The following is a 13904-nucleotide window of genomic DNA, read 5'->3' as shown; positions in this document are numbered from 1 at the left end:
TTAAATATTCTTTCACCATTAGAAAGCTATATTATCTGCGAGTAACATAGGCTATATTTTATCCCGGTGTGTGCAGTAGCTCCCACGGGACGCGGGTGAAACCGCGGGAAAACGGCTAGTTTGTAGATAATGAACCTATGAAGATCTCCTCAGGTGATCTCTGCGGTCCAATTAATATAATTTTTCGCACATTCAAACACAATGATAAAATTGTTGTGTCAGTGTGTCGTTATGATTCGCAGTGATAGATCACGCACTGCATATATCATTATCATTGTGAGCATGCCGTAACTTATGTGGCTTTGCTATTTATCATAATGAGCGATTAGTTGTACTTACCTAGGCTATGTTTGATTACGCGACGAATCTTAAGGGGTAAACGTTATATACGACTCTATGATAACTTTGTTCTATGTCCACCATCATACTGCGTTAATTTTTTTATTGCAGGTAATTGTTGGAAAATTAAGAATTTTCATAAGTAGCTACGACAAAAGATACTGTTTTTAACGCATGGTGATAGTGGAGTCCAAATTGACTAAACTACTAAACCTTAGGCGAAATATATAAAAATCTTATCATTTCAGCTATTGCCACTAACAACGCCATCTATTGAGATACTTAGTAACATGAGTGAAAAGAGTTTTCCTTTTTTCCTTTTACATTTACGAAACATTATTTTACCTGCTTCAAGCCGCTTTAACCACCGACCTCAGTGACTTTTTTTTTAATGCCTGTTTTGTGCCAAAAACAATATTTCTTTAATTCCCAAAAGAACGCTTCTAACTTTATCTTTTCCACGTAGGATTAGGCGTAGACAGTCCAGCAGGTGGTCGCTGTTTCTGTGAGAGAAAAAAGACTGTATACCTAGTATAAAAGTTATAGCAAATTTTCGTACTTTCAAGTAGATAGATCTACTAATCTTTACCATCAGACGATTTTCAAGCCTTAATGTAGGTAGGTACTATTGTACCTCTCCCCGCGCCACTGTCCCCCCTTTAATGGAAGTAAGTAAGTAACATGTTACAGAAAATGTTTACTGAAAAGTATCTCGTATCTTTCTAAGATGGCGCTGAATTCAAGAGAAAAGCCACCTCAAAATATTTACAGCGTCACGTGGTGAAAGCGATAATGTTTTTTCCTTTAAAATGGCTGACTGGAAAAATAAATAAATAAAATTATTGGTTATTTCTTGTTCCCCATAAAGAATCTTACCATTTATCATCTATTACATATTTTTTACAAATCCTAAAATAAAACTAGAGAGTCAAATAAAACAGCAACATAAACACTGTTTTTAATTTAATATGTATCATCAAAAAATTTTATGTTGCCTAAAGAGAAAGATCGCCCAATTGAAGTGGTATTTATAATGCAAATAACTCTCCAAGGATAACCTAAAACCTAACACGTAACAAGCCTTTCCCAAAACAATATCTTCAAAATCTCATTCCATTGAAGGAGACAATTTCCCAAATCGGTCCACGGAGAAGCCTTTCAAAAGTTTTGTCCACCAAAAGGGCGCCACACGCATGCCTACTCAAGAGAGGTGTGGGGGCCGCCCATTCGCTACACACTCACCGCGATGACCATAATAACCGCGGCCGCGCTCCGTAGCCTACCCGAACGCACGCAACTTTTTTAAAAAACTTTAAAAAGAGAACGCATTAAAACCTCCGCGCACCAGTGAACGATTTGTGAGTTCGCGGTAAGTTTTGACATTTGATTATCTATGGTGTCTATTTATTTGAATTTTCGTGTTGTTTTGATTTTTAAGAAAGTTTTTTTGTCAGTGAAATTAATAGAAACGGAGAAAATACTCGATATATTTCTGAAATTACGTGCGGTTTACGTGAGTATTTATTTAATGTGTAAAATGTTCTTTAAATATTATTTTTTCAACATTACTTGCTCATACGTCAGCGTATTATAGTAGTGCTATTAAGAATACTTCTTCTTATCTAGATTGGGGTTTTTTAGGAGAAAATATCTGTTACACGTGCATCTGAGCCTCTTCTTTGATAAGGAATTTCGCTTTCACTTTACAGCATTTAATTAGCAATTCACAATAATTTGCATTTGTTGATTGTTAAGTCGATATTTGTTTTCGTATTTGGGTTACCATTTTGCAACCGAATAAACTAAATACTAGTGGCCTCAATTAAGACAATCAATAAATGCCTACATTAAGTATCTGATTTTATCACACCATTCAGATTCACGTTACTAATTTAGAAGCGCGTCTAAATAATTAAGAAAACATAATTATGTCACAAAAATATACGACACTGAGTACACAGCTGTGCGCACTTGGCGTTCATATTATTTTATGACGAAGGCGTATAATAAAGAGATTTATTAGAAATTCCTTTCATTCATTAAATAATTCGTTATTTTTGGCGGCGGAAAATTTTGCTAAAATCATTCAAACATTGATAAAAGTAGATGTTATATAATAATAGTGTAAGTTATTCGCCATTCGACTCCTATCTACAAACCGAAGAGTCTCAATACTGACAACTGACAAGATAATTGAGTTTTCTTCCCTCGCTCTTCGCCCTTCTTCGAGTATGACGTATTAGTGTATACACTGTAATAAAAAGAATATTGGCTATTCTTACAATACGCGTCAGTTTTCCACAAGAAAAAGGATTTTCTTTGTATTTATATATATAAACCCCTTAGGTACAATAAGAAGTAACTATGTAACTAACTTTGTTTGGATACATAATTAAATTATGGGAGCACTTATCTTAAAGCTTAAGAAGTTACTTCATAGAGATAATGTAGTTTTGGTCATAAGTTAAAAAGTAATGTAATACTAAAGGCTTGTATTCAGCCATACTACTTTATCTTAACGCTAGTCTTAACACAAAAAAGTTCGAGACTTGAAGGTTTCATTCTGCTATTCGAGATTCTTTATTCGAAACGATACAAGAAGCCGGCAACATAACCGTCCATTTTTTCTTAAAACAACAGTTCACTTTGAAAATAGAAGGTCAAGTTCCATTGCTGACGAGAACTGACGTTCAATGTTATCAGTGAACCCTGCACCATAGCCAGGTTACATAAACAGGGATACCGTCACACGTTATTTGCCTCTGTTTTATTTTGTGGGCGTAGCTGTGATGGTCTCGGCTATGGGAAGCTATAGAATCATTGGGCCGGTCAATTAGTGGAGTACACGATCAATGTCTGACATCACTTTGCGAAACAAAGTGGAATTAACATCCTCACTATTTTCTATTTTCGATGTTTTTTATGGAAATTACCTGAGATTGTTTGTATGCCCATCGTTTTTCTATGCCTTGAAAATAGACCACAAGATCGTATTTATGAAGATGATTAAATAATGAAACATTGACAAAGGGTGATTCAAAAATTACGTCAGCTTTTTAAAATTTTGACTAGTATTTAATTGAAACATTGACCTGTTCTAACCCGTGATATGTACCTAGCACGCATGTTAGGTACATTCTTTTGGTTGTCTCTTAGCGGAAGTGAAATTAGCCTACAATATGAGGGTATGCCGTTACAATTACAATCATATTTTTTGTAAAAATATTTATAGTAGGTACGACTCCGATAGTTTCTGGCATCACGATTCTAATGTAAAATGTACATACATAAACTAAGTTGAAAATATAGACTGAGATAATTAAAACATTTGCAATTATTTTCTTTTCTTTCTCAAGATTTATATGTAAACATATAATGTATGAGGAAACAAACCCGCCAATGTCATTACTAGCATATCAAACATTAATTATAGGAAGTTATTTTTGAAATCATCGATCATTATACAACCTGCGTTTTGCCTTATCAATGTGACATAGTATGATAACAATATGACACAATTAAGATACGGCCGCCACATCAGTCGCTTTAACCCGACTTCAAAACGGTTTTGATTTTCACAATCTCTGCATAATGATTATCTTTATTTTTGTCCTCAACAGTTTTGGTTTATGCAAACAATGGAGTTAAGGAAAAGATATCATTATGTAATCAGTATAGATTTACGACTTAAAATTATCAATTCAGTATTTTAATTTTAAAATATTAAATATAGGTAAATCTTCTATTTTGTGTCTGAGATCCCCACCGCTGTACAAAACAACTAAAAACTTAAAATTGCTGAACCTATTTTGATAGAACACCGCGCCGAAATCAATTTATCCGTCCGATTTTAGACGGTTACTATGCCACAGAGAGACAGACATATTGCTGTCAAACTTATAAGACCCATCTTTTTCTTCAGGGGTATAAAGACTAAAGAAAATATGGGAAAATATGGATGGCTATCCCTCAATATAAACTTGTCTCCGATTTATGTTACACTTCAGTGCACATCATATAAGGATCAACGTAATAACACAGTGTTGTCATATGATCAAATGGAGGAAAATGACGACAATACTTCGGACAATGAACTGTAGGAAATACATCTTTTCAATAATGCGCCTATTATAGCTGAATTAACTATTATGACATTGCAATATATACCTTATTTCAACTCCATTGGAGACGTATTTGCAATTTCAGTTTTGAAACAGGTTCATTGTCTGTCTCAATACTTAAAATATAAACTCTTGCTTTTCTCCCAAACCTCAACCACCCCTTTTGTAGACATTGTACATTGTTTCCGAAGAAAATAACGGCTACAAGCACTCAGGGATAATGCAGTTATAATATTGGTGAAATTTTGTTTTCGGGGGAGCGCAAAAACTCACAAATGAGCAGAAAAAACACTTTGTTATGTTAATCTTTGTTTGGTACGAAAATGAAGCTTGTGACGTTCATCACGGATAAATAATTTTCAGCTCCAAGTATTTTTATTAAGCAGTTGAATTGAGTCTTTTGTGATAGAAATCTCATAGAAAAGCTCCTTCGCTTTTCCTACATTTTCCAGACGACTGTCTCTCAATTTATTTCTTTAATCAGGTCGTCGTCAATAATGCGATTAACATCGAATAGCATTCGATTTTTAATCTAGTTAAGAATATTAAATATGGTAAAAGGTCTATTAGATTGTAAAGCTTATGGGAAACTAATCCAGTAAAACTACAAGAAGCGTAGATGCGTATTTACAGGTACATGACTACATGACACATTTCGTTTTGTCTCTTTGCAACATACAGCCCTAATGGTTAACCTTTGTTAGCAATAATTCAACATGACGTTTCAATCATAAAAGAGCGGATTTGAAAATAAATAAAAAATGTAGAACAAAGAAACTTTCCAGTTGCCTTTTGTCAAATTAATTTTATCCGCATGTATGATATCATAGATGCTATCATGGGCCATTACACCTTATTTATTATCCCATCAATTATAATTTAGACAAGTCACGGTGTTTTATCCAAAAACATTTTTCTACGAATATAGGTACCAAGTTGTCTTTATGTACGTAATGTTATCTTTAAGTGATTACTGTCATTAATTATTTTCATTTTTATAAGCTGCTGTTATACTGACATATTTATTACATTGTCTGTTCACAAATTCCTCTGCAAGACAATTTATAATTGGTTCTATGTTCTATTATAAAGACCGAGTTCAAGTAATTCAAGTTAGTTACAACTTTGATTGTATTTAAATAATAACTGTATTTTATAAACATCAGAAAATGGTCATGTAACCATTCATTATAATTACATAGATTAGGGTTAAACGTTATTCACGTCACTTCCCCTTTCTTCACTTTTGTTCTTTACACTTACCACATTTTTCAAAAATGAATCGTTTTCCAAAAGCCAAAATTGTCCGTGAAATCATGCTCCCGGGCTCAATTAAGGCATGAAATCCGAACAGACCTCGCTTATTGCCAGTATATTAAGTTTATGGGACAGGACTGCCTACCGCGATTTTGTGCCGCGAAAAAATGTGAAAATTATCAGTTAACACAGATATCTTTGTCATCAATAGTACTAAGTTCCTTAATAAAAAAAGAATCACTATTAGTAGCTAGCTACCCGGAATGTTATCAAATATTACGTAATTAATCATTATGAGCTAGGATGCCATCTTCTCAATTTCTTTTTTGTAAGTTAAAAATTACTGTCTTTGATCCGGTCCTTTGATCATAGAAAAGAGAAAAGTAAAGCTATTGTTACATAATATTATTTTGCGTAAGTGTTTGAGTTCACAAGACATATTTACATACATTTTTATTTTTATACAGACTTATTAATCTCATACAATAAATAATCTGATCTCCACTTAGTTATTGCATGTTTACATAACAGTTGTTACGGTAAACAGAAAACAAAATATCCGTCAGTCAGCCACTCTAACGTTATTATCAAAGGATATCAGGTTACCCGTTGACTGGGTTGTGGAGCTTAGGCAGGAAGTTGTTCCATGGAAAACCTTTTCATTGCTGGTAAAACCGGAAGCTGACCATTACTTTATCATTTTCCAAAGCGTCAGTTATGAAGTATGTCATGTGCCTCTCTTATTTTATAACTACACTATTTACTTCGTTAAATACTATCGACGTCAGACAAAAACCCAAGAGGCAAACCAGTAGTAGTAGTATTATTATATAAACCACGTAATTTATGCATAGGAAATTCTAATCTTCACGGCGTCACGCGTCAGCGAATGAATTACTTTGAAACAATAATAAAAACGTTAAATTAAACAGCAATAACGTTGAGCCTTATCTTTTATCACACAAGATTCTTTAAAAGGTCGTTAGGTTTACTCTCTTTAATAGTCTTAAGAATATTTTCCATGGAAACACACGAATTGAAGCTATGTCGTTTTAATTTATTTTCGTATTGGAATCGAAAATGAGTGTAAAGCAGAAAAACATTAATGAAAACGACCGCAAGGAAGAAAATGGAAAGACACAAGAAGTTGACTATGATGAATTCCTTTCGGCAGCTGGTGAAATCGGCAAATACCAAGTGTTCCTGTTCTTTGCAACATTCCCGTTTTACGTTTTCGGTGCTTTCTCCTACTTCTCACAAGTATTCCTGACGGAAACCACACCAAACCACTGGTGTTTGATCCCAGATCTGCAAAATCTGTCGATCATAGAAAGAAGAAGTTTGGCAATACCATCAGAGAATGGTTCCTCATTTGGATACTCACGCTGTCAGCAGTATGAAGCCAATTGGAGCGAAGTTTTATCTACAGGAATAACACCAAATGCGTCATGGAACAAAGTGCCTTGTCAGAATGGTTGGGAATTCAACAAAACAGAATTCGCCTATCCTACGATCGGGATGGAAATGGGATGGGTATGCGAAAACGACAGTAACCAAGCAACGGCACAATCGTTTTTCTTTGTTGGCTCTATCGTTGGAGGTTTTCTCATCGGATGGGTTGCTGATCGCTTTGGAAGAATACCAGCAGCTGTTTGCAGCAACATGATTGGAGCCATCGCTGGCACAGCTAGTATATTCGTCAACAATTTCATAGAATTTACCATCTGCCGCTTTTTCATGGGTATGTCATACGATAATTGTATGATGATGACTTACCTCCTAGTATTGGAATACAGTGCTCCTAAATACAGAACCAGAATCACTAATTTGTCATTTGCGGCTTTCTTCACTACTGGAGCTGTTGTGTTGCCATGGATTTCGCTGGCTTGTGGATATTGGAAAATCGTTGCACTCGCCACGAGTGTACCGATGGTACTGTCTCTATTGGCTCCATTCATTATACCTGAAAGTCCGAGGTGGCTATTGAGTAAAGGAAGAATTGACGATGCAGTGGAAAAGGTGTTGAATATAGCTCGTGTCAATAAAAAAGTGATTCCCGAAATTTTAATTGATAATTTCAAGCAAACAACATTAAACACTCCTAAAACGACTAATAATGTGTTCGATCTATTAAAAAGACCGTTATTGAGAAGAGTTTTTATCTGTGTATGTTTAGAATATACATTTTGTATGCTAATATTTGATGCCCTCATCAGGACTATAGGTCAGCTGCAGTTTGATTTTTACGTGTCCTTTTCTGTGATATCTTTAACTGAATTCCCTTCACTGGTTATTTTGTCGTTTGTACTGGACTACACAGGTAGAAAGCCAATGATGATTACTGTGTTAACGTTATGTGCTATTTTCAGTTTCTTGATACCGTTTGTCAGTGGAGGTTTAACTTCAATGTTGTGTGCTGTTGTAGCCAGATTCATGGTAAACATGGCTTGTAATACAGTGATGCAGTGGGCAGCAGAAGTATTACCTACTTCGGTCAGAGGTTCTGGTACGTCGATTGCACATATTTGTGGATACATTGCTACTGTTATATCACCGTTTGTTGCATATCTTGAGGTCTACAAGTCTTGGCTACCAATGGTTATTGTTGGTAGTATAGGTGCGGCTGGTGCTTTGCTTAGTATAACGCTCCCTGAAACGGCTAAAAGAGATATGCCACAAACGTTCGATGATGCTGAAGAGTTGATCCGAAGCCAAGGATTCTTCGACATGCTGCGTTCTAAAAAACAAGTTGTTGATATCAATAAACATGCCCATGTGAATGAGAGCTTTGAATTGAATTAGTTACATGATTCATTTATATTGCATAATGTGATATTGTTTAATACCTAATTACCTTTACATTTTTATGCGAGCGATTTTTTCTGCCTTTGTTAGTTTATAGTTAGTCATTACGTATTTATGTAGTATGCGAATTGTTACAGTTGTTGTTGTCTTCCATGCGACCTAGTCTGAATCATTAAATTTTTTAAATTGTTATTTTTGTCTTTTATTGTTGTTTTTATGAGTACTCTTATAAATATGCCCTTTATTAGTCTATATGCATGCCACTGATTAAAGATATGCTACTAGTTTCTATCTTCAAAACTCCTAGAATCCTTGCTTCTAAATCTTGCTTTTAAACTCCTAAGAATATTTTAAACGAGGAATTCATAAAAATGTTATCACACGAACGAAGAAAGCACGTGGCATATTCAACCTTACGCTAAGCAATGCACCTAAAACTCTCTTTGCGACGTAAACCAACTTTTTATGAAGTGCAATTGTCCTTGTACGTACATGTAATATGAAGATACCCACTCACGAGGTCCACACACGTGTAATTTATTGCTGAAAAAGATCTCGACATACGAGGCAAGAGCTAATTTATTTTAGTGACGCAGAGCAGCGCATTGTCCTTTTATCGCATATAAAGAAATATAAAACTATTTGTTTTTTCAGTAGGTACCTATTTATTTTATTTAGTACATTTTAAGTGACAGTTTGACTTAGTTTCGTAATATTGAGTAACTAGCGAAGTCTAGTCTAGTAGTCGAATTTTTGTACTGATAGTTCCGTGCGTCAAATAGTAAATAAAATAAAAGGAATTAGAATGCAAGGGTCTTATTTGACTTATTATAACCCAATTTAGTTCCACAAACAGTGTTCTTTAACAGTCACCTCGATCAGATATTGATATAAATACATAATACAAACGTGACAGTTTTCAAGCGATGGCGCAGGTTAATAAAAGTCAAGATTTTTCGATACGCTTTGAAACGTGGATGCAACAATATTTTAGTGGAAAATGTGTCACCCAAACTTCATTGAATTGATATTAATGGTTTATAACTTGATACGAAATTTTTAGGAGATAGGTGCGTATGAGAGTCAGTTCAAAAGTTTGCCATCATAGCTGAAATACATTATTGTAACAGATTTTTTTTAATGTTTATGGGTGTTGCAGGAAAAAATATATAAAAAATAATTATCACGAACATAATGGGGTTTTACAACACCAGATAAAATAGGCTTTATTTTAAATAAAGTGGGAATCATAATCCTTTATTATGGCGGCCGCTGATTTCACTATTTGCATTTTATTTACTTATCTTGTTTGTCTTGTTGATTAGTTCTATGACACACGGCATTACAGTTATCACATTTTTATTTTAATGGCGCAACATGTTGTCAACTATCTTTGAATGTATGTAAAATAAATGTGTCTCAATATTAAGGTTCGTACCCAGGCATTGTTTGAAAGACCTGGTAAACAATAGCCCGTAAAAGGAACAAAGGTAGGCTTTAAGTAAGAGTCTGGCGCTCTCCCTCTGGCCGTTGCACCCACGTCGGATGGGGTCATTTTGATGATTTGCCCCAAAATAAGTATTGAATCCAAACCGTCCGTTCATTTAGTATCGTAGCCTTAAATTCCTATGCCATTACCTAACCCGTCTGAAAATACAACTGTAGCTTTGATACTACAAATATGTAACTTATTTGTAAACAAAGGTATAGGTACCTAAATTATATTCACAACACAAATAAAGGTGAGAAGTTTTGATTCATACTTTTAATCATAGGGTATAGTAATGGCATTTTGTATTTTCTGTGAGAATTTCAAAGTCTCTGAGGGTGAAGGGATGAAATGTTATTTATTTTTAATACTTAGCTGTCGAACATGTCAGAGGCACTCCTTACAGTCTTTTGTAAACAACATTATACAGGTACTATGGGTTCTTTCAATTCTGAAGCTTGTTTACTTTCGGACATGTTTTTAAAGGGACTGTCAGTAATATGCGATGCATTTTCCCAAGTTTTTTTTTGTATGAGAAGTCTATTCTTCCTTGGAATAAACAATTTGTTTTCATATGGATATAAAAGGTATAAGATATAAAAGGTACCAAAACCCATTTAACGTTTGTTTCAGTACCTGAAGAAATATATACATAATTGCAATTACAATACGAATAATATAAAAAAAGCCAGACACATAAGAACCTCTAACAACATTGTCTCAGTCTTAAAAAAAGTTTCCCGCCAGCTTAAAACTCCGTCTCGACTTGCCTTATTAGAATCTCCTTTATTTTTGCGAATCAAACAGAACTGATTTATATCGCATTGCTTCTCATGTAGATTTCATGCGACGGTAACGAAGTACAAAGACTGCTCAGGAAATCAGCACCAGTTTCATATTATACGTGGGAAGCATATGTACTTTAGGAGTACATTGCAAACATATGTACTCTATGTACTGCGAACTACACCACTGAAAACTTTTAGTCGTCCGGTAGTTTGATTGGGCTCATAAATCAGTACGAAGATGATAAGCATATTAAAAAGGTCAGATATTTAGCTGTTATCAGTTTACATTGAAATCAAGATTTTCTTTAAAAAAACATTCGTCAGTTATCGACCAACTGTTTAGTGCGCAATGTGTGGGTACTCTTAATATTCATAAATAGATGAACTACGAATATATAAGTCTATGTACTGAGTAGGTACGTTTGTTTGTAATAAAAGTAAGACGAGTTTATGATGTTTCGACATACAGGTGCTGATACGGTTTTCAGATTGGATGGCTTAGCAAGGTTTTCTTTGCTCATTTCTGTACCTCGTAAAGCATGAATAGATTTTTTGTACATTTCCTCTGGTAGCCCAGATTTGAAGGTAGCTAACATACGATGACATCCGGACAAGAAAAAAAAGATTTTTCGAATCACGCTTTTTGAGATAAGTGTGTTCAGCGAAATGAGATAGTGATATTTTTAGGTTTGTCATTGTTAAATTATATACATACATATACTTTTTAATAACAGATTTCATATAATATTGTAACGGTAGTAAGTAAACTTGTTAAAAGTAACTTAACCAATGATAATAATCAGTTTTTCAAACACAAGCACCACGAGAGATATAATAGTAGTCTAAATGACATCTGTGTGTGTGCGTAGGGTCGCGGCTCCTGTCTGCGGTTCATCTGTTCTTGTTAGCGTAAATAAAGGTCCGAAGACAAATAAAACACGCTTTAATTGAATTCATAATAGGAAATGTAGTATATTGTAACTATACTCACTATCACGGTAGAAGTAACTACTGACTAAGACAAGTATTTACGTAGTGTAGTCTCAATATATGACATGTCATCGACTCGAAAGAAGAAGAAGAAGTATTTACGTTGCATGTAGTACATAACTTAAGTATTTGCATAAAAACAATTAAGGCGTGGACAGTTAAAAAGCCTTTCAGCATAACTTCGGATAATCCATCAAAGATAAAAAACACTTTATTCTTGGTTATCTGAAACCTAAAAGTTTTTCAATCTAATCGTTACAAAAAGGAACGGTGTCATTTTTTTGTCACCTCCTGGAGCAAAAAGTGTAGGAGAAAGACTTGCTTCATAAATTCTTGAAGTACACATAAGTATTATATTCCTGAAATGCATGGATTATACAAAATTGATGGCCCAGTCAACGTTTTCATGACATCATGGCCTCCAAAAAAGACCTTCAACTGTTTAAGTAAGTTTTACAACGTTGACAAATTGGTGTACGAAAACCCACGTCAATGTATAGACAGAATATGTTCTCACGAATACGATATTTTTAACGTGGAAGAACCATACTTCGCCATTTGGGCACCTCAACGTAAACTGAGAAATCATTCAATATACCAGCTGCCAAAATAAATATTCTAAATTAAAAGCTACACGTATTTGCGTTTCAAAAATAGGTATAGGTTATTGCAAATAGGTCCAATATTGAAGCATTGCTTATCTTACATAGTATAATGATTTTGTATTTTCAATTTCAACGATTCATAATTATAAAGATCAGTCTATGTATGAAGCTCAGGTAAACACATCTTTTGTCCACGAAAAAGAAACACTGGCTATCCGACACACGTCATATATCGAACCTGAAAGTATTAGCTAGTGTAAACATAGAGATTTTATTACATTTAAGTAAGTAATATAAAACTGTTTACCGAGAGAAAATGTTGTATAAAAGAAATGCGCATTTTAAAAGCCTTGAAATCTGTACCTGTACTTTATTGATTCTCGAAACAAAAGAAATATGTATCTAGCTAAAACAGATAAGTACATAATATACATATCTACCTAGACAGACATACTCATTATACTTGAATTCAGTGCCCGCATTGATCCATTCACTGATTTGCGTCTCAAAGAATCTGTATAATAATATATACTTGTAATTGTGTCTTTACGGAAATAAGAGAAGATCCCTTTCATCTCCACACAGATTTTTTCATATCAAAGACTTTGTTTTTATAGTTAACAAAATCCGCATTTAGATCGTCAGCTATGAGACCAGACATTTTTTCGTTATTCCGAGTAATTAAAAACTATCTTTAAGCCAAGATAGAAGCAAAAATATTCGGGATGGTAAAGTAAATATTTTGTGAAATAGTCCATATATCTATCAACATAAACATTTAAGTTGATATCAACAGAATAGGCCATATTTTTAACTGATTAGCGACACTGGTGTAGATATAAACTATTGCAAAATATTTTGCAACAAAATAAACTAAGTGTGGGTGTAGGGACGGTGTAGGCATGTACCTTCTCTGGTAAACGAATACCTGTATGTACGTATAACCTGTTAATAAATATGATTAATGTTTACAGTTTTACTCACGTGTATCTTTTGGGTTACCCTTATTAATTTCGACTCATGATCTCGCCGCGTGATGTTATAATACATAGGTACTACTCAGTTTATGAAATGCTCGATAGTTTCATAAATATGTGGTTTTTCATGCACACTGGATACGATCGGTTTATAAGGTATTTTAAATCCCTCAAAAAAGAATTACTGCGACCTGTCATAAAATATCGAGGATTTTGTGAATAGTATCAATCCACGTTTGATTTGGAGCCGTGAGTGGAGTATTTACTAGTAGCGGTTTCTTATTTTCCACCTGAATGTACTGAATACTGTTTGTGCTGCGGTAGATGTTAGTTTAAACTACGCTATTTTGATTCACTGAGTTATTGCCTTTAACTCAATACAAACCAAAATTCGTCCGCGTTATCCGATCGAATCTTACAAAAAATGATTAGTTTGAAGCAATTCTTCATTCAGAAGCCATTAAGTCAGACGAAGCGAAGAGTACAACACTCTTTATATTACGACTCCACCGTCATGAACGCTTTTTATGCAT

General features: G+C 34.3%; 2 protein-coding genes across 10 annotated transcripts in view; both read left to right on the top strand.

Moving 5' to 3' along the window:
- Positions 1–1498: 1498 nt before the first annotated feature.
- Positions 1499–13904, top strand: part of LOC110373018 (transient receptor potential cation channel subfamily A member 1) — a 113386-nt gene continuing 100980 nt past the window's right edge. For 5 of the 9 annotated variants that reach the window (XM_064043168.1, XM_021330105.3, XM_049838833.2 and 2 more), the window contains exon 1: positions 1501–1708. The gene's annotated coding sequence lies outside the window, so the exon portion shown is untranslated. The other 4 variants (XM_049838812.2, XM_049838798.2, XM_049838802.2 and 1 more) reach the window with 4 other exon arrangements.
- On the top strand, positions 6693–8714 carry LOC110373019 (carcinine transporter). The gene has a single exon (XM_021330106.3). The coding sequence runs from the start codon at positions 6798–6800 to the stop codon at positions 8517–8519; it is 1722 nt and encodes a 573-aa protein (XP_021185781.3). The 5' UTR covers positions 6693–6797; the 3' UTR covers positions 8520–8714.

Source organism: Helicoverpa armigera, chromosome 1 (genome assembly GCF_030705265.1).
Source record: "Helicoverpa armigera isolate CAAS_96S chromosome 1, ASM3070526v1, whole genome shotgun sequence".
In the NCBI taxonomy this organism is placed as follows: Eukaryota; Metazoa; Arthropoda; class Insecta; order Lepidoptera; family Noctuidae; genus Helicoverpa; species Helicoverpa armigera.
This window is presented reverse-complemented; position numbering and strand designations above follow the sequence as displayed.